Source organism: Tiliqua scincoides, chromosome 4, assembly GCF_035046505.1.
Source record: "Tiliqua scincoides isolate rTilSci1 chromosome 4, rTilSci1.hap2, whole genome shotgun sequence".
Lineage (NCBI taxonomy): Eukaryota > Metazoa > Chordata > Lepidosauria > Squamata > Scincidae > Tiliqua > Tiliqua scincoides.
The window spans coordinates 127,517,687-127,542,421 of record NC_089824.1 but is presented as its reverse complement, the minus strand read 5'-3'; the positions used below and the strand labels follow the sequence as shown (position 1 = coordinate 127,542,421).

General features: G+C 43.7%; 1 protein-coding gene across 1 annotated transcript in view; it reads left to right on the top strand.

The window, feature by feature from the left end:
- The window catches only part of NTNG1 (netrin G1), a 280,181-nt gene that overhangs the window by 213,678 nt on the left and 41,768 nt on the right, over positions 1 to 24,735 (top strand). The window contains exon 5 of the mRNA XM_066625538.1: positions 24,058 to 24,225. Within this exon, the coding sequence (XP_066481635.1) occupies positions 24,058 to 24,225 (168 nt within the window). The remainder of the gene's footprint in view (positions 1 to 24,057; positions 24,226 to 24,735) is intronic.

Below are 24,735 nucleotides of genomic sequence, written 5' to 3'. Positions count from 1 at the left end.
CTGCATAATTTAAATGCAAAATGGGGCTTAATTTATTTTAATTTTTAGAAGCTCCTTTCCATATATGGAAGCCTTCCAAGCAGCTTACAGCTAGTGGTAAGTAAAAGCAATAATAACAAAACAGAATTAAATAAGCAGACATTAGTACAACAGCGGCAGTAGACATGGACAATGATGTACAACCAACCTGATAAATAATTCAACCCAGGCCAAACCTATGTCAGAATAAACAATCCATTAGAAAACAATGGAAAACAATCCTATAAGACACTGTAAAACGTTCTGAACTTGAACCCTTCCAAATTTATACTACCTTTGAGCCGATCCACCCAGCACAGCTATCTCTTTGGTAGGTCAGCTCACAAGTTCTTTCCCATGGGCCATGGCTGCATGAATGCTGCCCTGCTGCTGTACATACAAGGATAACAGAAGCACCAATCCAGTGCTCATATTACGAGAACTATTCTCGTAGAAGAGAACTAGAAGAGTCACCATCCTCAGTCATCCTCCTCACTTAGTCAAAAGGACACCATGGAGGGCATTGCTCATGTGGCCGGAAATTTCCTCCAGCTTCCATTGTTAGTATGGTTTGCTGAGAGTGCAATTCTATCTTGCCAAAGTGCTTGCACAGCTAGGAGTGGATTGGAGGCAGGGACAGGCATTTTGGGGTGGTGGAGGGCTGAACAGAGGCTGATCAAGCTTAGGGGCAGGACTGATGGAGCAGGCCTCTGCCATATCCTAAACCCTGTGCCAGGTCTGCTGATTTTACCTGGGTCTACTCAGACATGCACCTCCTATTCAGCAGGTGTCAATCCAAATAGCCCCATAGGGCAGGATGGAGCATTATTCTGTGTAAAGGGGGAAATATACCTTTACCCCAAGGAAAACTCCAGCCTGTCCCTGAGCTGCACTGTTCAGTGCAGTGGAGGGCCATGTGGCCTTATTCCATCAGCATAGTTTAGGATTGGGCTGAGACACAACACTTTTGCTGCTCAAGTATATCTGGCTCATTCCATTCCATTCCTGGAAGTTCACATCCTCCCACAGTGTCCTGCTGCATGGTTTCAAAACCACTTCGGTAATGTGTTGAAATATGCATCAGTTGAAAATGAAACTTTGAGCTACAGCATGTGAAATGATAGACTGAAGCTCAGCATTAAAGCACATGCAATTACTTGTGCATCTAGTAATGTCAAAGTGCACCTGGCCCCCAGAGATCTAGCTTTCAGAGTCTCAGGGGAGTGAGCATAAGCCTTCAAGAGTAGTAACTCTGATGCATGTATTTATTCACTTCAGTGGTGCACACTGAATTTTAAGATGCTAAAAGGCACACCCAAAATCTCCACCAGAAAGGACAAAATAACGATTGACCAGCAACATGTACCAGAATATAGGACTATCTCTGGACAACAGACTGTGTTGGTGATGCCTGTCATAAGAGTAAAATCCACAGGTAGTTTCTCCCAGGCAAGCCTCATTAAAAAGAATGGCAGCAGTACAAACGCATTCTTGAGACTTGGACAGCAGAATTTTTCAGTAGACTGGTTCTCGGGTTTTTTCCCCCCAATCACCAATTTCTCTCAACAGTTCTACAAAAGATCAAAATGAATTCCTTCACCCAACAAAAAGACATGCTGCTCTCTCCCACCCCACAAAGCATGAACTTGCACTAGAGATTGATAGCCTTCCTTTGCATCTTGGAGCTCTTGTTTTGAAAACTGAATAAAACAGAAAATAAGAACTAAAATTGCTAGCATTTGAAAAGGATTGTCCAATCTGTTGACTGGAAATAACAAATTTGCCATGAGTTAATGCTTTTCGTATTTGGTCTGCTGAGTGTTTTAAAGTCACTTTTAAACAGAATTTATTCCCTTTGCATAGGAGAAGCAAAAAGAGCTGGACAAACAAGTCACATATTTATTCAGCATTCAGTAAATGTCAATGATGGCATAATCAAGTCCCCCTCCCCCGCTCTTTATGAAAAAAACACAAGTGGAAATGAGCCTGAAATAATTCATGGTAAACATGACTCTGTACCCCAAAGTATTGGGCTTTCCAGTGCCCCATGTTACAGCGTCACCAAAATGGCTGCCGCTCTATCCTACATGACCTGGGAAGCTGCTGAAGATCACCTTGGCAGAAGGGAACATTTGTCCCCTTCACCTGAGTAAAACCCCTCCTCCTGGGCCTGTTCCATCCTCTCCCCTGCCCAGGAATACCCTTCCCCCACTCTCCTCCCATGCTCACAATGCCCCATACTGTCCGACACTCACCTTTCCACCAGCAGCGGCCAGGGCTTCTTCAGTGGTGCTGATGAGATGGCTCAGGCCTCATCAGTGTCGCTTATTCCACAGATGTGCCATGTCTGCCTTATGGCACGTTTGCAATACCCAGCACCAGCAGTGTGAACATACTTCTGGCACTGAAGCTCGTAGGATTGGGCTCTGATTATAGTAATGGTATTGGTTAGTAGTAGATTACATTTTAACATGCTTTAAAAAATTCCATAAAGTCATGAACATGGATGTACAAAACCTGTCCTTCAATACCATGTGGGGTTTTTGATATTTTTTTGTTTGAAAAGTGCACTAGAATGGTGGGCCGACATGTATATGTTGATGTTTTGCATGTGCAAATGCATGTGCACCATTGTTAGTTGCACCACGGCTGATATTCCATTTTATTGGATTGCCTTCATGTGCAGGCATATGGGCAATTTGAGATGAAGAGAAGAGCAAAATTGGATCTACAAGCAAACGCATATAGTCTATCATGAAAAGTGCCACTGTGTTTAAAAAAAACTGTTTACATCGTACATTACATTTACATTGCTCATTAGGATTTGCCTATATGGGTTTGCCTATCTGGCTCTAGAGAGTGTAATTATGTGACTGGTTGTGCTACCTGTAGATGAGAATACACATTCAAATGCACATCAATGAATGTGAATCCCATTGTGAATAATGCAGGGCTGACATCTGCCCACACTCGAATGCACATTCAACTTCTGTTTTTTCTTCCTCCACCTGGCTTGGTCACAAATTTGCAGATTTAATTGCCAATTTTTCCAGCCGTGGAGAATAAAATAAAATCAGATAAGATCTGGACTTAAAAGATGTGTCCACACGAGCAGAACAATATCCATGTTGGAAAACAAACATGGCTGATTATTATCACATCTGCCATCACGACACATTTCATTTCCTCCCCTTTGCCCAAAGTTTGTCTTCCATTTGTAATAGGCACCCCATGATTTGGCATAAGATATGAATGGGCAAATGTTCCAAGCTTGAATGGGTTTGCAACTAAATATTCTCCTTTGCCAACTTCTCTAATCGATTTTGCATACAGTGCAAAATACAGTGTATGCATAATCGCATATAGTGAGAATATCAGACACATATTTGCATTGTTGTGATACCAAGAAATACAAAACACACAAGTTTCCAATATTGCACAGATAAAAATAGAGATAGCCCTGTGCATGAATAGCCTGTGCATGATAGCCCTGTACAGAAGTATGTTTATGGTCAATAACGTTTGGTGACTTAAGGTGCAAGCTTGTTTTCGGCTGGCCTAAGTCCCTTGGGCTGGCCTGGGATGGTCATAAACGTGCCCTAAAGCACATTTGCAACTCCTTGGGAGGAAGCCAGGCCAGTGCTCCCAGAAGCACCAGCCTGCGGAGGCCAACGGAGGCCCCCACCCTGGCTTCCTTCCGGCTCCTTGCGTTGGCTCAAATGAGCCAACACAAGGGTGACAGGTGGGTGTGGGGGAGGCAGGAAGGGGGAGGGAGGGAGGCATTCCTGGGCTGGGAGAGGGCGATGGGTAGCCCCAGGGGCGGGCGCGCGGGGAGCCAGAGGCGGGGCTAGGATCCAGCAGTTATGCCGGATCCCAACCCCTGTCCCCACGGAGAACGGAGTGGCTTCAAGCTGTTCTGCTCTCCACGGACTTGTGCCACCTCAGGAGGTGGTGCAAGTCCAAGGAGACCCATTGGGGTCAGCAGCCCTTACCCAGGGGTAAGGAGAAAAGTTTCCCCTTGCCTCTGTCTAAGCCGCTTCTGGCCACAATCCTGCGCTGGATACAGCACAAGCCTCTGGGCATGCCTGTTCCAGCGCAAGTTAGGATTAGGCCCTTAGGGTGGCAAGTGAGTTGGAGATGAGTTAGAACATAAGAACATAAGAAGAGCCCCACTGGATCAGGCCATAGGCCCATCTAGTCCAGCTTCCTGTATCTCACAGCTGCCCACCAAATGCCCCAGGGAGTAGACCAGATAACAAGAGACCTGCATCCTGGTGCCCTCCCTTGCATCTGACATAGCCCATTTCTAAAATCAGGAGGTTGAACATACACATCATGGCTTGTAACCCGTAATGGATTTTTCCTCCAAAAACTTGTCCAATCCCCTTTTAAAGGCATCTAGGCCAGATGGCATCACCACATCCTGTGGCAAGGAGTTCCACAGACCAACCACACGCTGAGTAAAGGAGTATTTTCTTTTGTCTGTCCTAACTCTCCAAGTTGAGTTGGAGATGGCAGCTGATCAATCCATATGCCCGATTATTTCTACCAGACATGACCTACTCCCCCCCTTTAAGTGTACTCCCCCCTTTTTTGTTAAATAGCATATTGGTTGACCAAAATGGGGTGAAACTGCAAGGGTCAGTAATGTAGCTGGGGGAACAGTAAGCGCTGCAGATGCCACAACTGGTTGTATAAGCGGCCCTTCACACTTACCATTTGAGCCATTCTGGGCAATGATGGCAATGTACAGGTGCTCATCGAACCAAATGGTGCCTCCTCTGCCTTGCTGTTCTTGCCTGGAATGGCTCAGAAAACAAGTGGGAGAGGCCACTGACACGGCATGTTGTGGTACTGCGGCACCTGCAGTACTTACTGTTTTGCCCCCCCCAGCTACACTACTTTGCATGGGTAGTGCTTTCTACACGCTGGTTATTCTGATGTCACGTCATACAGCAATGATACAAAAATGTTTGTTTTTCTCCTCTTAACGATCACTGCATAAAAGGCTGTCATGCGGTCTTAGACAATTGGTCAGCATTGTCTGTACCAACTTATGACAACTCTCCAGGATTTTCAACAGGCCTTATTCCTCAGCCCTCCCAGGAGATGCCAGGGATTGAAAGCTAGAACCTTCTGCATGCAAAGCAGGTGCTCTACCACTAAGCCAGGACCTCTCCCCCTAGAGTGAGAGGTGACAATGGCCTTACAAAGAATTCTCTAGACTGTTACCTCCCTGCCGCCCAGTCATCATGGGCCACAGCTCAACACACCATGGGGGCCCAAGCATGGGACATCGCCTCAGGTTTATCCCCCCCCCCCACAACCTGCCACTGCCTCTGGATATTTGTGAGACCAACAATGATTTATTTTTTTCACATCGTTAAGTGAAATATATCAAGATTTGAGAAGGTTCTTTACACGGGTTTTGTAGACAATTTCTACCATATGAGAATATGCTGTCTATTCCCGGCTTTTGCTGATCCCTATTTGTGCAGTACCAAAACTTCATGCTAACGTCTTTAAATTACAGGTTTTTTCCCCTATGTGTTGTAAATTGTGGTGGTTCTGAACAAAACGAAGACTAAAGAAATGCTGAATTTCTCCTTTGATGAAACAAAGACCTCTGGTGTCTAATAGGAAAGTTTCATACCAAAAAGCTTAGGTCTAGCTTCACTTAACCATTCTTGCCAGAACGGTCAACCGTAGGCAATTATGTCATGGTGGAAATTGATGCGAAACCTGTTCCTATAAATAGGATCCCTCTGGATCTGCTTCAGTATCCCCTGCTAGGTGAAAAGAAAGACTGCCATATAGATGTTGGGAGCGGAAGCCTAAGGTGGACCCGCTCACAGTAATGGGGTCCACATCATTTATTGTCACAAAGGACGAAGACAATTTACTCCAAGAGTTTAATAAGTTCCCTACTGCTCTTTTCAATGCCACTGCGGTTCCCAGACCTGGAGCTGCTGCAAGGGAATACCAACAGTTGCCTAGCAACCCCAAGATTTCATTTTCTTACCCCAGAAGAGGCCTCAGGGAAGCAGCAATTAGTGTGACCAGATGCAAAGAAGGACAGGGTTCCTGTATCTTTAAGTGTGGTGGAGAAGAGGAAATTTCAGCAGCTGCATCTTGTCAGGCAGGTGAGAAGAGTTACATCTGCTGCAGCTGCCCCTACCCCATACCTCAGTGACAAGATGCATGAGCCATGTTCTTATCGGCGTGTGGTCACCCTAGTAATAATCCGTATCTTGCAGCAGATGAGCACATAATTTTGCCATAGTTATCTGTGAAAAGCACATTGATAATTTCTTTCCATAGGTGCCTTGCAGGCATCGCATGGATCATCCAATCATGAAGTTTGTGCATGGTGAAACTTCTGCGTATTCGAGGAAGATAAAGTAGAAAAAATTTAAACCCGCAGTTCATTGTTCTCTTGCTATACAACATCAATATCTATGTTTCACAAGATGCATCACAAGAGTGGGACCCAAGCGCTTGATTTTAACATTACATATAGCAGTTGGGGGGGCTGATCCAAATGGGGACCATGACATGGGAAGAGGAGGACTTTAACCCGGTGCCCTCACAGCCTTGATCTAAATTGTATTGATCTAATTCACTATAAATATGTCTTGTGTCCCATTGGATAAACATCACAAAAATTTAAACATGTTCCCCCCCCCAAAAAAAACTGAAGCCATATAAAGGGGAGGGGGAGCTTTGCTAGCAGGCCTGGACTTTATCACTACCTACATAGCAACCGTTTTGGAAAGTGTCCTTGAGCGCCCTGAAGGAAAGATGGGGTGCAAATTTAATAAAGAGAAAGCTCTATCCTTAACTACAATTTCTGCATTTTTTAATGATGCTTTTTTACAACAGACCTTCTGAGATCACAGTCTGCTTTTTACAATACTGTACCTTTCTCTGTGGACTTACCTCTATCCCTGTGGTGATCTCAGAACTATTATGTTATTTTCCTTCGGCTCAGGAAGAGAGAGTTCTTAACAAATTGCAGTAAATGAATGAGTGGCCATTATATGCCCTGGCTATTAAAGGATCCTGATTGAAGCCTGTAGCGTGTGAGTCATCTTTTCCAGTCACCTAAAGACATCATAGGCAGCCCCAAAAGAATGTCTGAGTGACTCAAAAAGTTCTTATCCTACAGCTCAGGCATTGAATAACATGACAAATGTGCAAAGATTGGGTGATATTCATAGGGTAGACAGCCAAGAACTGGCAGAAGTACAAAAAGCTTACTGTCTAGAATGAAAAGACATATTTTTAACAGAAAAATATAATAATTTGTGCAGTGGTAGAATGAGGCTTAAAAAGAAGCCAGCCTGTATAGTGGCAATAATAGAGCTTTATTCCATGGTCCTGTAGGCTTTGCACTATTAAGAGGGAAGGTTCAGACAAGCTTCTGACCAGCACTTTTAAATGAAGGGGAGAGGGGTGTGGAGGAACTTGCTTCTCCCATTGTGTGGTTTTCTAATTGCATAATTTCTTAATTGCATGGATTCATCCAAACCACCTGTTGACATGCAAATAAAATATTGCTTTAAAGCTATATTCAGTGTATGCATTGAAGAATGGTTTGGACAAATTGCCCTCCCCCCCATGTGATTAGGTGCCAGCATGCTCCTCCCTCATGCATTTAGAACAGGGGTCTCCAAACTTTTGGGCCAGAGGACCGCATTAAATATCTGGCATGCTGTTAAGGGCCGGGGGGAAAATTTAAATATAAAATTTATATAAATAAATTAAAGAGAGAGCTTAGTTAGATGAGTGTATAAATGAATGAATGGGCTAATTCAGTCAACCTCTCTGGCCCTTAGAACACCCTTCAGACACAACCAGAGCATAGTTTCAGTCATGTTCGGCCAAGTGGGCCAGAGGCTTTCAGGGGACATGAGGCTGGCTGCAAACTGGATAGACACCTGCCATGGGCTGCATCTGGCCCCCAGGCCGGGGTCTGGAGAGAGGAAAAGGAACTTTCTTTTTCAGTGAAATGGATTGTTTGAGGCAAAGTAGGGAAAGAAAATATTAGACAACTAGAGCTACAATCTGAACACATTGTGTCAATCTGAACTGACACAAGTGAGTAAGCCTTACTGAATGAAGGGGGACTTATTTCCAAATATACCTGCATAGGATTTCAATGAGCAGCTAACTCACTAAAGAATTTTTAAACTTCTGCCTCTTCACCAATTAATCGATTAAATTTAAATACAATTTAACACTACCAAAAACTCAGTACAGTACTGGGTTAGTGGCAAAAGTGTAAGATAACTTACAAAAGCTCCTATTTGGATGAGGGAAAAGGATTTTCTTGAATAGTTCCTTTTTCCAATTTCCAGTTCCAAATTAGTACTGAACCAGGAGGAAAATAGTCTCAAAAGAGATAAAGTCTACCATTGACCTGCCTTTAAATTTTGTTAAACTTTGCACATGTCCCTCAATCACAGCCAAAGCTTTAGTAGATTCATTTTCCAGTTAAACTACTTAAATGTTTGCAACTCTAGGGATAACACTGTTTTCTTCCAAGAAAGCCAGCATTTTTCATAGCAATATGGTTGATAATATGCAAAATAACTTTTCTGGGAAAAGAAACAAATAAGATTTTTGAATAAGAACTTATTCTGAATAGGAGAACTAAATTTGATGGATAACATATTATGTAACCATTTCTACTTGAAAGCAGGAACCAGTGATTTCCAACATAAGTAAACACAGGATTTCAGTGTACAGGAAGCTGGTCAAGAGCCCAATCCTGAGCTCAGTGCTCTGGCTTTTTGCTGGGGTGCACCGCCTGTGTTAGCCCAGCACTGGCCAGCATTGGGCTAGCGCCAGGCTAGCATCAGCCGGGTGCCCAACCTCCGCAGCTCAGCAGTCTCACGGACCACTGAGCCATGGAAAGGATGCAGGGGCTGGGGGAGAGGGGAGGAGGCATGATGGGGGAGGTGAGTGGAGAGAGGGCAGGGGGGAGGCGTGCTGGGGGAGGGAGCAGGGAGGCAGAGCTCCATGGGAGGCAGGGTCCAGTGGAGCTCCGTGCTGTAATCCTGTCTTACATACTAGAAACAAACACCTCTACTTGAGTGTTCCTACTTTGTATTAAAGTTTAGATACTGTTGTAAATATGATGTCTTCACCACAGTAAAGGTATAGGTGGCCAGCAGGATTGCCACTTCACATTGGTGAGGGGAGGGGCAAAGAGACTTGCAATGAGAATTCATATTGAGATTCAAATACCTGCTTTTGAATATGTTCAAGATTAAATTTCAAAGCACTGTGTACTTTGAGAACAATTTGTAATTTTTTTTATATCAATCTCATAACGATTAGCAACATTACCAATATTACTCAACCTCATCTTTCTTTTGACATGTATGCTGGCTACATTCACCCATTTAATTGCTGACATATCATGGTGTGTACAACAGCTGTGTTGGCCAGAAGTATAGGTGGCTCCTGAGGAATAATCACACATAGTCTGAAACGCCAGGCTGGGGAAGACTGCCTCCCCACTCCCTAAAAGTCATCTCTGCCCAAGTGCTGGACAGTTCATCTCCACTCGGTAGAAGCCATTGAATTAGAGAGATTCCAATTATCAACATCCCCTTCCTGCTATACATACTTTAACACTGAATTATTACTGTCAATTATATTGATACATACAAAATTTGTAAGTGTCCATTCAGTGTTTTGGGAATCATCAATTGCTTGTTCTTGTTCAATGTGGCAGTGATGTATTGTCCAAGTGTGTCATAGACAAAGTCCAGTAATGGATGTTTGTGCTTTTATGTCTTTCTCCATACACGTCTGTTTAGAAACAACCAAATCTATCACAGATGTAAATAACAAATCCTGATTTTTCCCCGATATATGCAGCTTCTCCAAAGTTTGATAGGATATGGCCGAATATATCTTCCCTTGGGGTTTCTAACCCAAATCAAGGTAGGATTCTGTAAAATTCCTACTAGTCTAAAATATTTAACTGCTTTCATAGAATATTCAATGATGGCAAAAAAAAAAAAGGACAAAACATTTTTTTCCTCATGTCTTTGGGCTAAGAAAAAGGTATATTGTCCAAACAACCTACTGAGAATTATTATTATAAAAATGAATTTTACATGAAAAGGCTTTCTATAACATGTTCAGATCTTCCTCTCCAAAGTTATGAGCACTTTTATAGCTTAAATTGAATATGAGTCCCCGGAGAAGACTGGAATTGTATAGGCATCGTGGTATTCATCATAAATAAGTTTTGAGACTTTCTCAGTGCCAGGGGTTTCCTTTGTCTCCATCAAATCATTTCTTAATGTCTCTCTCTTCTGCTTTGTTTTCTTAATTGAAATGAATGTTATTTCAGTTAGTATTCAGAGCTGAGGCTGCACGGAGACAGAAAGACTTATGGTGGGGGTAGCAAAACCATACACCCAGGGAATTTATTTGAACGTTGCAGCGTTTCCAGAAAGCTGGGCTATTCTCTACTTCCCCTCCCTCTTTTTTTTTTCTTTCTAGGAGGTCAGGTCACACTGTAGGTTGTTTCCTACTTTTTTCATGCTTAAAGTGTTACATTTCCACTAACATTGACAGCAGTCTCTCTCCTCTTGAAATCCCTAGTGGACTACTTCCACATCTGAATTTCAATGACATTCACACAAAAAATTTTCTGACAGACTGTGGCATGATGATTATTCAAGAAAAGAATGGAGTGGGTATTAAAAAAAAGAAAAGATGAGTAAGAAAATATATAGCAAAAATGCATTCCTATAGAGCCTTTACGCAGCAAATTCGTTCACATCAGCTATAGGCCTGTTCATTATTTCACAAGAAATTATCCTGTTTTCCCTCCCTTAAAATAAATACAGCTTGCCATCATTATACACAGGATGTTCCTTTTAAACTCTAATGAATACAGATGGAGGGGGAAATGAGCAAAAGAGGTTCCAGGAAATAGCTTCTAAGCTAAACAAAATGTATTAGCAATTTGTTGGAGAGCTAGATTGGAAAGACTGTAGTCTTAGCCCTTGATCGTAGTGAGTGTTGAGTATTGAGACTGCCCTAGATACAATTGCCTTCATCACAGAATCCCTGTTAGATTTTGCAAGTTTCTCTGTCTGCCCTCTGAAGCGGTATTTTAAAAAAAAAAACAGATCTCTGCTCTAGAGCTCTTTGTAATGACTGGCACTGAATTCTAGAGCATGCATATTATGAATAAATTGAATTCTCATTATTACGTGAATTGAGATTGATGCAGCATTTCTAATGTATTTTGTTTAACCACTTGAACTGCAAAGAAGCTAAATTGTACTATCACTCTGCAGCAAATCTTGAGCAATATGGAATTAAGCATTGTTCTGAAATCAAGAGATCAGGTGTCTGGACAACCCAGAATCAAGCTGCCCCAGTTACAATGTAAAATAACTAGATGACCCTGTTCAGACAGGAAATGGGCTGGGTACTGTTTTGAATGGTCATTGCAATCCATTAGCAGTTTGTTAAAAAGCAGTATAATTCCACTTGCCTTGCCTCTGATCAATTGGGAAAGTCCAAGTATCAAGCAAGAAGAAACACCTAAGATTATGTATATCCAATTTAGGGAATTAAGACCCCATAAAATGCTGAACTCCTTTCCTCCACACTTCATCTGTGTGGAGAGAAGGAAGTCTGGACTGAGATTGTCCTCTTCCACCCCATTCCCATCTGGCTACTGGCAGATTGTTGCCATTAAAACGTTTAGTACTAATCCCATTTTGGATGATTTGCACATGGTGCACGAGCAGATCTGCAGTTGTAAAATTGAGGGTTCTTAGCTCTCAGTAGAGTTTTGCAAGCTTGGTGGTTAGGTCAATTCAGCATATGTACCTGTTTTTATATACAGTTCAGCCTCTGTGGTTCAGGTAAAGTACAGCAGAAGTTTTGTAAAACAACACCTGGGAAAATCAAAACCAAAGTATATTATTCATAGGGCCAAGTTCTTATTGACCTTATTTTAGGAATTATTCTTATCACCATTATGACACAAGTAGATTCTCTTTCATATTTCAAAACCAAACAGTAATAGTCTAATGTGCAAATATCCCCTTGTTATTTTACATACATACGCACGTATAGGTAGCCCCAACCTGAGATATTAAATGTTCAGGTTTTTGATGTCTTTTTGTGTACTTTGAAAGCCTCTTCCCATGTTACTTTTAATGGTGTGGGAGCCACTGCAGTGGTATGTCAGAAGTCAAAGATTATGGGAGGAACCCCTTCCCATGTTTGGATTTCCCTCCTAGGAACTTGGAACACCTTTGTCTTGCAAAGGAGCAGTGGCATGGACATTTCCATGTGACCTTGGACTTCCAATCTTAGTAAGCAGCACTGGAAGGAACTATGTTGTTGAGACTTTCCCACTACTACTTCCCTACTACACTCAAAGAGTGTTCCTGAGTATCACCCTTAGCATTGTCCTGTGAGAACAGTCAGTTATATTCCAAGGATGCAGTTTGGTTTGCCTAGCACTACACCCATAAAAGATAAGCTGAAAATAAAAAGGGGTTGTTCCTGAGAAGCACTTGTTGGATTGTGCGCTGAGATGGTCATTCTTGATATCAGAGGACTAAAAAAAAAGCAAATTTATTTTTTACATTATTAATTATTATTATTATTATTATCTATGTGAATTTTTTCTAATTTCTGTTCATTTTTTTTTAAACCTATCCAGTTGATCCAAAATTAGCTTTGTCTACTGTTTCTCCTGTTCAAGTTGCAAACCACAAGAGAGGTAGGAATTCTTGCATTCATACAGTGATTTCCTAGCATTTGTTTTGTGTTTTATACGATAATGCACTGTATGAATCTGGAATAATCTGTGGTGTGTTCTTAATATTATCAGTTAATTAGGAATGCATATTGAGCCCAACTGGAAGGACCAAGTATCATTTGAGATGTGTGTGATAAAAGAGAGCAAATAAATGCAATTCCTTGATTGTATCTGTTTTCAAATCAAAAAGCAGCAGGCATATTTTTGATGAAATCAAATACAGAGGTTTGGTTTGCTAAATTATCATCTTTCCCAGGGTCCATGAAAAGGGGGTGCAAGGGTAGTTTGCACTCTGGTCCAGGGTTAAAAAAAGTGGACCCAGGAGCCAATGGCAGGAGTCCAGAAATTTCCTGGTATCTTACATTTTCTGATCTCAACTGGACTTGCTGCCCATGTGGGGTACTGGGGGCGCTACTGTGGGCACATGGCAATGGCTACTGCTGCAAGCCATATGTATCGAGCCAAGGAATGCATAAACACAGTGTCATGTGTGGGAGAAAACCAGCCTACTACAGTAGCTTTCTGCTTGTGAATCCACTTACCATGAAGGAGTGTGTAGAACCTCCTTGGTTCTACAAGGAGGTCCCTCACCTCCTTGTAGTGAGTGATACAATCCCTCACCAAAGGCTACTGAAAAAACTCCACAGTCAGGGAATTAGAGGGCAGGTCTTCTCCTGGATTGAGAACTGGTTGAAGATAGTGAGAACTGAAGAACAGATAGTGGGTGTCAACGGGCAATTTTTACAATGGAGAGAGATGAAAAGCAGTATACCCCAAGGATCTGTTCTGGGACCGGCACTCTTCAACCTCTTCATAAATGACCTGGAGACAGGGTTGAGCAGTGAGGTGGCTAAGTTTGCAGATGACACCAAACTTCTCCAAGTGGTGAAGACCAGAAGTGATTGTGAGGAGCTCCAGAAGGATCTCTCCAGACTGGCAGAATGGGCAACAAAATGGCAGATGCGTTTCAATGTCAGTAAGTGTAAAGTCATGCACATTGGGGCAAAAAATCAAAACTTCACATCTAGGCTAATGGGTTCTGAGCTGTCTGTGACAGATCAGGAGAGAGATCTTGGGGTGGTGGTGGACAGGTCGATGAAAGTGTCGACCCAATGTGCGGCGGCAGTGAAGAAGGTCAATTCTATGCTTGGAATCATTAGAAAAGGTATTGAGAACAAAATAGCTAATATTGTAATGCCATTGTACAAATCGATGGTAAGGCCACACCTGGAGTATTGTGTCCAGTTCTGGTCACCGCATCTCAAAAAGGACATAGTAGAAATGGAAAAGGTGCAAAAGAGAGCGACTAAGATGATTACTGGGCTGGGGCACCTTCCTTATGAGGAAAGGCTACGGCATTTGGGCCTCTTCAGCCTAGAAAAGTGACACCTGAGGGGGGACATGATTGAGACATACAAAATTATGTACAGGAAGGATAAAGTGGATAGAGAGATGCTCTTTACACTCTCACATAACACCAGAACCAGGGGACATCCACTAAAATTGAGTGTTGGGCAGGTTAGGACAGACAAAAGAAAATATTTATTTACTCAGCGTGTGGATGGTCTGTGGAACTCCTTACCACAGGATGTGGTGATGGCATCTTGCCTGGACGTCTTTAAAAGGGGATTGGACAAGTTTCCGGAGGAAAAATCCGTAACGGATTACAAGCCATGATGCGTATGTGCAGTCTCCTGATTTTAGAAATGGGCTATGTCAGATGCAAGGGAGGGCAGCAGGATGCAGGTCTCTTGTTGTCTGATGTGCTCCCTGGGGCATTTGGTGGGCCGCTGTGAGATACAGGAAGCTGAACTAGATGGGCCTATGGCCTGATCCAGTGGGGCTGTTCTTATGTTAACCTGAGGGACACCACTGTGGGACTATAGCTGCTGCAGAAATAAATTTTGGTACATATAGGATACTTTCCATTCTAGTGTGAACCTAAATATGATGGTGATGATTTCTCCAATAATTTTATATATCTAAAATATTTCAGAGAGACTTAGGAGTGTGCTTGGTTTTCCATATTACTGTATTAAGCTGCTGATGCTGCACAGGCAAGTAGACCTGGGCTCCTCATTGGGAAGTCTGGTGGACTTGGGCTCCAAAGACTGTTCCAGCTGTTGCTATCCTCTACCCCCAACTTGTTTCACCTTTACCCAGCCCCTGTTCTGCCTGCTCTCATCACCACCCTCCCACCACTCTGTTTCATCCCCTCCCCCATTGGGAAGGGGCCCAAAAGAAACTTTGTGCCTCCTGATAAAATTTCTCTCAGAGGCCCTGATTTTTCCTACTAGTTTGAGCCAGTAAATGGAGAACTGCAACTCAGAGCCCAATCCTGAGCTTGGCGGCACGCCTCTGTGCCGCCGATCACAATTGCAAACGTGTAGTAAGGCACGTACGCGGGGCTCACCGCCAGGCTCCTGCCCGTGCGCTGGGCAGTCGCCCAGCTCCCACGGCTCGGCGGTCTCCCGGACCACTGAGCCACGGAACAGTAGGCAGTGGCGGGGTTGGAGGAGGCATTCCAGGGAGGGGGGAGGCCAGCAGGGGGCAGGTGGGAGGCGTGCCGGGGGGAGGGTGGGAGGAGGATCCACAGAGCTGCGCGCCCTACATGAGCGCCTTTACCAATGTGAGTAGCCCCGTTGCAGGGCTGCTTACCTTACCCGGGGGAAGGGGACAAACGTCCCCTTCTCCCGAGGTGCCTCCCGCAGTAGCGTGAGAGGCACAGGATTCGGTGGCAGCCCTCCTTGGTGCCGCTGAGCCTGGGTGCCCTGGGCAGCTCAGGATTGGGCTGTCGGTCATCTAAGACAAGGTGCATCATGGGGGTTTGATTCTAGATAAGCTTTTGAGGAGCAAATACCCCCTTTCTGAAGCATCATATTTGGTACTGTGCCTAATGTTTGTTTCCAGTTACATCTTGCCAACAACCTATTTGTAAACAGTCTCCTGTTCAAATAACCGTGCCGCTCATTCATTTCAAAAGACCTTAAAAAGACATATTCAACCCTCCTCCCATGAAATTCTACTACTATTTAAACTCTTTCTTGAAATTCCTTAGGTGTTCTGCATGAGCAGGAACCTCCAAATTTACCTTGGATTTTGCTTAATCAAAATTTGTGGCAACTCTGTTCCTGAATTTCCCCATGGATTGTGTGAATCCTTTGGATTCCACGTGAACAGATATTATTTCAATATATTACCAAAATAATGGAATGAGACTGACATTTTGAAAGCATGGCACAATTGCCTTGACAGTTCCCAGACAGCCTCTCCCAGCTGAGCATCTGTCATTCATAGACTGGAAGTGTTTTTGCTATTTTTCCCCTTAGCATTTTATCTATTAAAGCATATGAATAAAATATGCCCCCCCCTCTAAGCCATGCTATCATCATTATGTCATTAGTCATGGAATAAGAGTTGCCAAGGAATACAGATTGATTAATAAAAATTGGAACTTAGTTTTGCACCCCGGTGGGGGGAGGGGGCATGCAGATAGTGAAACTGCAGAAGGTTATGTCCAATGTGGAAAGCTGATATTGAAAATCAAATTTATTTTCCAATTCATGTCATACTGTGAAGGAAAGAGAGATTTGATGAGATGGGGGACAGTACTTCAAAAACAATTTTTCTCCTTCCAGAATAATCTTAAAATATGGCACAGAAGCTTTTGTTTTGTTTTTAAGGGCAGTGGGACCTCCCAGCAAACATTTCCAAGTCCAATCCTGCATGGGCACCGTATTACTGAGCACAACTGAGTACAAATGAAAAAAGGAGCAGCAACATTGCCAGGAGTTTATTGTGCCAATTTCTATACTAGTCATGCAAAAGACTAATGAGCCAAAGATGTAGAAAAGTTCTGAGTAAAATCTGTAAAATCCAGCAAAACAAATTGAGTAGTTAGCAAGATTTGACCACACTGTAATGCTGTTGACCTTTCTAAGAATAAGTCCCAAAACACAGTCTGATCCCACTAAAAGTTATTGGGGTTCAAGGGATGGCTGGTCCATATGCTCCATTTCCAGCGCAATGCTATATAGCCACCATAGCTATTGCACCACAGAAGCATATGCCTCTCCAGCATTTTTTCTTGTATCTATTTCTGTCAGTTCAAGGAAGCATCCTATCACTCTCAAGCGAAAAGAAAAAAAAAGTTGGTAAATTTTGCCGACACCATTTTGAATCAGACTTGGGGCAACAGAGCCACACTAGCAGTCTTTAGAGGTAGCTGTGACATGACCTGGAGTCCTATGTGTCATTTCCATATGGCTGCAGTAATGGCAGAAGCGCAGAGCCACATGGGCGAAATCTACAAATCTGTCTCTTCTGCACCACTCCTTCAGCCTTCAGAAGACTGGCAGTACTTGAGTAGGAAAGAAGCCACATTGTGGGCTTATGACTTAGAGTTTCTGACATTACCAGAGGAACATTGTACCCGGCAGTGGATCTTAAGTTACTATCAGAAGTTACTAGTCCCAAATTTGTAGTTCCAAGTGGTTGGCAGCAATGCTATTTTACGAGGCTAAGCCGTGGTAAAGTAGGATACTTAGCTGTTTCTCCTGCCATAGTGCAGAAGGCAGTGTTGGCTTCCAATAACTGAACAAAGCCTGATTGACCCATAGACACCTCTGTGTGCCTGTGATATTAAATTGCTTTCAACCCAAGCCTATTGTGCCTTGAAGTCAGTGGAATTAGCATTCCACTGGCAGTGACTGCTGCAAAAGCACCATAAAGCACTTTCCGGCAGTGCACTGAGTAGCACACTGTCAGGAAGGCTGGAGCCTTCCCACACCTATCACCAGCTCTCCTACCATCTGCCAAAGAAGGAAAGCCAGTAGGAGAAGCAGGAGAGAAAGGGCAGAATATGGGGTGGGGATAGAGCATGCTGAATCCTATCCCCTTTTCCTTCACCAGTGTCCCCCACTCCTTCTCTGTTTGGACTTACACCAACAAAATTGCTAGCACAGGTCCAAGGAGACCCATTGCAGAGCTGAAGGCTTATGCAGGGGTAGGGGGATTTAAATCCCCTTTCTCCCCTGAAGTCTCCCAATCCACCACCACCCTTCTGCGGGATACAGTGCACCTGCTTTTTGTGTACTTGCACCAGTGTGGGGGGATAGAGGATAGGATTGGGCAGTTTGTTTGCTTTCCAGTTTTTCCCACTTTTAAGTGTACATTTTTATTTGTTCTTAGTGAATCTATTTTGTTTTTCTTCTGCAATACATGTTTTGTATAGCAATGGAATGTGTCTGTATTATTGTAACCAGTTCAAAAAAAAATAAGATATTTTAAGGACAGGTTGAGTCTCATTATTCGCAAGGGTTCTGTTCCCAGAACTCATGTGGATGGCAAAAAGCACACTAAAGCAAATCAATTTAAAGAACAAAGTCCCTTTGTTCCATGATTTAAAAACAAACTTGCTGACCTTTTGAAATGCACACAGAGGCAATCAGTCTCTCTCCAGGTGCTTAGGCTTCACTAAGAGGCACAATCCCTCCCTTCACCAGGAGTGGCAGTGAGGGGGAAAGAATGGAGGTGATAATCACTGCCATGGAAGGGAGGGGTTTGCCTTGTGCCTGGAGAAAGAATGATTGATGGATTGTCAGCTGGCTGCCCTCTCTTGCATTAATGAGGCTATTGGTGAACGTACTGTTTTTATTGAATTTAAAGGGTACCTCTCATCCCTTGAGATAGAAAAATCTGGATAATTAGGTTATACCTGTAATCACTTGCATGACTGTCTCTCTACAACAGTAAGAAAAACAGTTTTTAAACTGTGATTTAAAAGGGATGCATTTTTCCCCTTCTCCAGGGATCAGCACATTCCTTCTCTTTTGAAGTGGCCATTCATGTTGAGTCAAAACCCGTGCATAAAAAAACCATGTATAACAAGGTTGGACCTGTACTTTTTTCTTCAGCCTACACAGTTCAATCATTTCAAGTCACCTCAGATAAATCCAAAAGGCACAATCCAGCCGAAGCCAGGTTCCACTGACTTCAGTGGGAGACTAAGCATGTGCTGGGCAGCCCAGTCCTAAAGGCAGCACCGCTGCCAAGTGCAGCGGTACCAAAGTGGCTACCACTGCATCCTGCAGCCCGACAGCCGCCACTGGAGGTCTCCTCAGGGGAAGGGGACTTTTGTTTCCTTCCCCAAGGAAAGACTTAAGCTCTCAATGGAGCTTCTCAAGTCTGCACCAGCTGTTTTGCCGGTACAGAGTTGAGAGACTCCATGTTGGACCTTCAAGCCCAATACAGAATACAGGATCCAGCGGACCAGAGCTCTGCTGGTCCCATTCCCTTCCCACTCTGGTTACTCCCCCCTCCTCCGCCTCATTCCACCCACTCCTCACCTCCTTCCTGCCCTAATACCACCACTGGCTGGTGCTGCTGGAGCACTAGCCAGCGCTTTGAGTGGTGCTGAGGGTCAGTGCCGACTGGTGCTGGCCCAGCGCCCCGTTCTCTCCAGGTGCTGCAGGTGTGTCTTATGGCATGTTTGCAACACTCAGTGCTAACAGTACACTTGTACCACCACTGCTAAAGAGCTCAGGATTGGGCTCTAAATCTCACCCAGTGAAATCAGTAGAACTTGATTCTGTAAGTAACACTGCCTGGACTGTGCTGAGAATGTGTTGTATATCTGATACAGTTGCATTGTTGTGTCTTATGCCTGTAACTTTTCTTCCTAGCTGTTCAAACATTCACAGTATTATGCGTCCATGTGGCACTTGTTGCTTTTAATGCTCCTGTTAACCTATTTAAGAAGCTCACATTCCAATGATCAAATTTTGTACCTCTTATTTCCCCTCCCCGACAAACCTCCTTTTAATCACCTCCCGATGTGACATCATGAAACATATTGTTGTTAGTTGGCCAAGCAACAAAAATAATTTGCAATATGGCTTTAGAGTTTGGCCAACAGGCTTTAATGTGGATTTAGTGTAAAAGATGCCTAAATGGACAGGAAATTGTTCCTTTATTTCAACGTGTAGAGCACAAGGTACAGAGAAAATGAGCACTGGATGCCCAGGAATTAAGGTGCTACATTTCATCCTGGACAAGGTATCCATCCATTTAAGAGCTACAACTTCTCCTATCACAGTGTGGCAGTGAGGAGAAAAACTGCACCTGATCACCTTTGCTTTGTTTCAGAGGTCTTAAAACAGAGGGAAATCCTCTTCTTATAGCACCATGGAGTCAAATGAGCTTGGCTCCCAATGTACAATATTCCTCTATACATTGTGACCTGAATGACATGGGAAGCACTTGGTTATGGCTGAAGCCACCCAGAAATCCCTGTCATAATCAACAAGAATACAAAACAGCAATTCAGAAATTATGGAAATCTTTGGATAGCAGTTTTTGTGGATAAGTATCTTGAACGTGCAGTGGTTGGTGTGATGGAAATAGCAATAGAAATGCATAGGTAGAATTTTCGCTTTGTTAATATTTGTATGTGAACAGAGTACGCTGTGTGTACGCACACAAGAGAGCCTGTATGTGAACAGGGCTGGGAAGGGGGTGAGAGAAAAAGCAAAGGAAAGCATATTTGTGACAGAGGGAGGGTGAAAGAAGTCCTGTGCATGAGTTCTCTCACCTCCACTTGTGCAATACAGAATTCAAAAACTAGCTGGGGCCTTAGCGTTGTGTCCACAAGTCAGTATTACCATGTGTCAAATTTCACATACCCCCTGTGCAAAGTACTAGTTCTTTCCTGTTGTTTTCCTTATTGATGAATTCTAATGTTCGCTCTGGATTTCCTACAGAATCTGTGGAAATTTAAGGTCTGGGCTGGCAATCAGAATAATTGGTCTGAAAGATCAGGTTGCTGGTTGTTTCTTGCCCTGAAGTACCAGTCAGATGAGCTAGGACTGCCAGTTGCCATTTGACAAGCCAGGCATTGAACGCATGCTCCTGTTGTAGCAGAAAATTCAGCAGCCACAGTTCTTCCCACCTGTTGCCTGCTGTTGCTTGACACCTTGGTTTACCTGCTGTGCTGTCAACTGCAATCACCTGCTGAGCCACAACAAACAAAGGAGGAGAGCAGAGGAAACAGGCTAAAGAGAAGGAGTTGCAGCTGCCTTTTCTTCTGCCACAGCAGGAGATGAGAAGGAACATGGCTGGTACCTTGGTGGCAAGGTTGTCACCATATTAAGATTGCACTTGGCTTCCGATGTGACTGCTACCCCAAAGTGTAGACCATTCTGCATTGGGGTGGTGGTGCTTGTTTGTTTGTTTCATCCAAAGATCCTAGGTAGGAAAGATGAGCAACTTTCCTAAGGCAGCTGCTCTTCAGATGGGACAAGTGATGACTGCCACTCTGATGTGAGAGTGACTTGGTATGGGCGGGTTGCATTTCTTTCATACTAAAGTTGCTCTTAAGTCATGTGCTTGAAAAGTCAAAGTCCTTAACAGACTGAGGACACAATCCTAACCAGGTCTACTCTGAAGTAAGTCCTGTTTTGCTCAATGGGGCTTACTCTCAGGAAAATGTGGTTAGGATTACAGCCTGAGACACACTGAATTATAGTTCCATGAAATAATATTTTGCTGAGCAGCTTAGTTATGTCAAGGATCATGGCCGTTGCTTGGCACAGTGCTTTATACTTCGCAGCCCAGTGTGTTTTAATGTTAAACGGATGTGTTAACCTATACTCTGAATTCATAAAGGCAAAGATGCCTGTCATTGCAAGCTCTTCAAACTCTTCCTTTATTATTGGTATTAATTCAGTGTCCAGAAGGCAGTGGACAGTTGACCAAAGGTCCTAAATAGCTAATGGGGACCGACTGCACTAAAGACCCTACTAGAAGAGGGGTGGGAAATATGACTCTTTCTCCTAAAAGTCCAATTAAGCGATTCGCACAATCTTTTGCATGTCTGCTCAGAAGTAAGTTCTAGCAAGTTCAGTGAGACTTATTCCCAGGCAAGTATGTATAGGATTGCAGCCTAGATAATTGATAAAAACAACTTTCTCCTTTCAAGTGGCTCCAGTCTAGTGTGATTGGGGATGTTCTGGTGGGTTCTGTTTTTTCACCCTTCCAAATGTCCTATCTTGGCAAAGGGTAAGAGAGTAACTGCTAGCAATAGTCTCTGTTTGAGTTAATGTAGCACTTACTAGGCTCATCCACACACTTAACTGAGGTGGCTGCTAATCCAGCAAGGAGCACATAGTTTGATAAACTTGTCACCAGTGGCCAGATGTTTCAAACACTTGATAAGAAAGCTCAGTCTCTGATAGGTGTACTGTGGTAGCCCTTTCATCCAGCCAAGCTCTTGGGTGAGAATGATGGCTGCATGAATCCAACATTCCTCCTTAATGTACACAAGATGAGGATCTGAGCTGTAGGGTAAGAGGATACCTTCATTTAAATCATGTCAACATAGGCTGGCAATTATTTTTTAAATGTCATCTGAAGTAAAACATGTAAATTCACATTGAATTGTGAGAATGCTACACTAGGGGTGCAATCCTAACTTGTGCTGGAAACAGGCAGGCCAGCATTCAGTGCAAGTTTGGGGCCAAAAATGGCACAGCCGGAGGCAAGAGCAAACCTTTTCCCTTACTCCGTGTTGTGCTGCAGCAGTCCCAATGGGTCTGCTTAGATCTGCACCACCTGATGAGGTGGTGCAAAGCCAAGCAGCCGGGACTGCCCTGGGCCACCCAGGAACAGGTCAAGATTCGGCATAACTGCCAAATCCTGGCCCCGCCTCCCACTCCCTTCCTGCTTGCCACCTGCCCTTTCCCTGCCACAAAATGCCTCCCTCCTGCCTCCTCCCTGCCCTCTCCATGACCCCCCAACCCCTGCATCGGGAGAGCTTGGCTGATGCAACTCACCTTCTCCCTGGGCCTGCATCAGCATGGTGTTGACTTCTCTCCCTTCAGAGTGGTGCAAAAGTGCTTTACTGCACTTTTGCAACACTCCCGGGCTGGTGCAAGGGACTTGTGTCTGCCCAAGCAAGGGTCAGGATTGAGCCCTAAACCAAATAATGGGACAAAGCTTGGGCTATGATTGAACAAACTAAGCAGGAGATTTTGGCAATCACACTCACCAGAGCAGAGGCGTGGCCCCCTAGGGCTTCCTCCCACACCATTCTGGGAGTGTCTGGAGACAGAAGTCACAAAAACAATGCTAATTGCATGGTTCCTTTGCATCTAAATGACATCCTTCAAACTAGGCAACAAGAAATTGAGGAAGGGGATCATGCAGCTGGCTCCACCCACAGTGATTCCTCTATCCAAAGAGTCTCAGCATAGTTGTGAAAAAGAATCACAAGCAGCAGCTCTCATATCACTGCCAGGTGAGTGTAAATTGGACCTTAGACTAGGGATTTCAATTCATAATTTACTGGGCATCTTTAGTCAGATTGGCTCTTGATCTGTCTTGGTGATATGGATAGGGACCTGGCTATGTTTTCCCACTGGAAAAATTGCTTGAGTGTCTTGCCACGGTTCTGAATTGCTTCTGTTCTCCTCAATTACACCAGAACCTAACACCATGTTGGGTTCTTCCTTTTATGCATCAGGAACCTAGTGTCTCATAGGAAATGGTCTTCATGATACTCCAAGGCAGGGATTATTAAAGAAAGCAGCAGCATATACATTCACATCCTCGTCCAGCTATCTAGCTCATTCAGTGGATGTGTTCCCAATCCCATCCCTCCTGAGTCATGTATGGGGATACTTGTGAGAACAGCCAGCGTGAACATATGATGGGAGGCATTGGACATAAAAGGTGGAAATAAGAGCCTTTTGCATCCTAAGTGATCGTAACCATACTTTTCACACATGTTGCACCACCATGGAATTTAATATGCAACACATACCATGAGAAATTCTCAATAGTTCATTTTCTTTGCTCACCTGAATTGGTTCTTAAAAGAGACTGCCATTGTGCATTGCACAAAGCATACTGGATGCTATGATACGAAACCTATGAAAGGTTTACAACTGCAAATGCTTCAGCTTCATTGAATCTAATGACTAAGCTACCCTCAGTGCTCTGTTTTGGATGCCTCATCGTTCTGATGTGCCTGAAAAGAGATGCCACCTTCATAGCAGTCAAACATCTGTTGTTGTCCATGTATGCTATGTAACGTTAACTAACATTTTGTGCTGCTGCTCATTCATAATCTATTCATGCTTCATTTTTTAAACAAAAAAAGAGCATGTAAATTGCTATAGTTCTGCTACAGAATACCCTTTGTGTACATTTTTGTTCTTCCTTACAAGACTGTGAATGCTTCGGCCACTCCAACCGGTGCAGTTACATCGATCTGCTCAATACATTCATTTGTGTGAGCTGTAAACACAACACTAGAGGGCAGCACTGTGAGTTGTGCAGGCTGGGCTACTTCAGAAATGCCTCCGCAAAGCTGGACGATGAAAATGTATGCATAGGTCAGTTTCACTCTAATTCTGGCATTTCATTCTCTGCCTTTTTTCAGCTGTCTTTAGTGAGTAGGCGAGTGATACTTACCATTGCGTTTTCCCAGCTAAAGTAGAATGAGCTTTTTTTCAGTGGAGAGTTCTGCGTACATTACATGCGTTCGTTTTACTCCTGAAGCTCTTTGCTGAATACCTGAGTAAGAACACCATATGGCTGTCCATGGCTAAAAATTGTAGATTTTTCTCCTGTGAAACAGTGAGATTACTGTTTGCTCAAGTTCCATCACTCCGAGGAAATCACCTGAGCACCCACAAAGTTGAAAGTAATGGCACCAAGCCTACTGTTACAGCTGGGAGCACCCGTTTCAAATCTCATTGCAGTTTCTAGCCAGTGGAATCCAGCTGCAGGAGCACCTGCCCGTAGTTTAACCTGGTATATATACAGCATACCAATCATACCAATGGCTGCCGTCCATGGCTAGTGGGTTGCATTCAGCTTGGTGGGTTACAAATTCTGTAGGT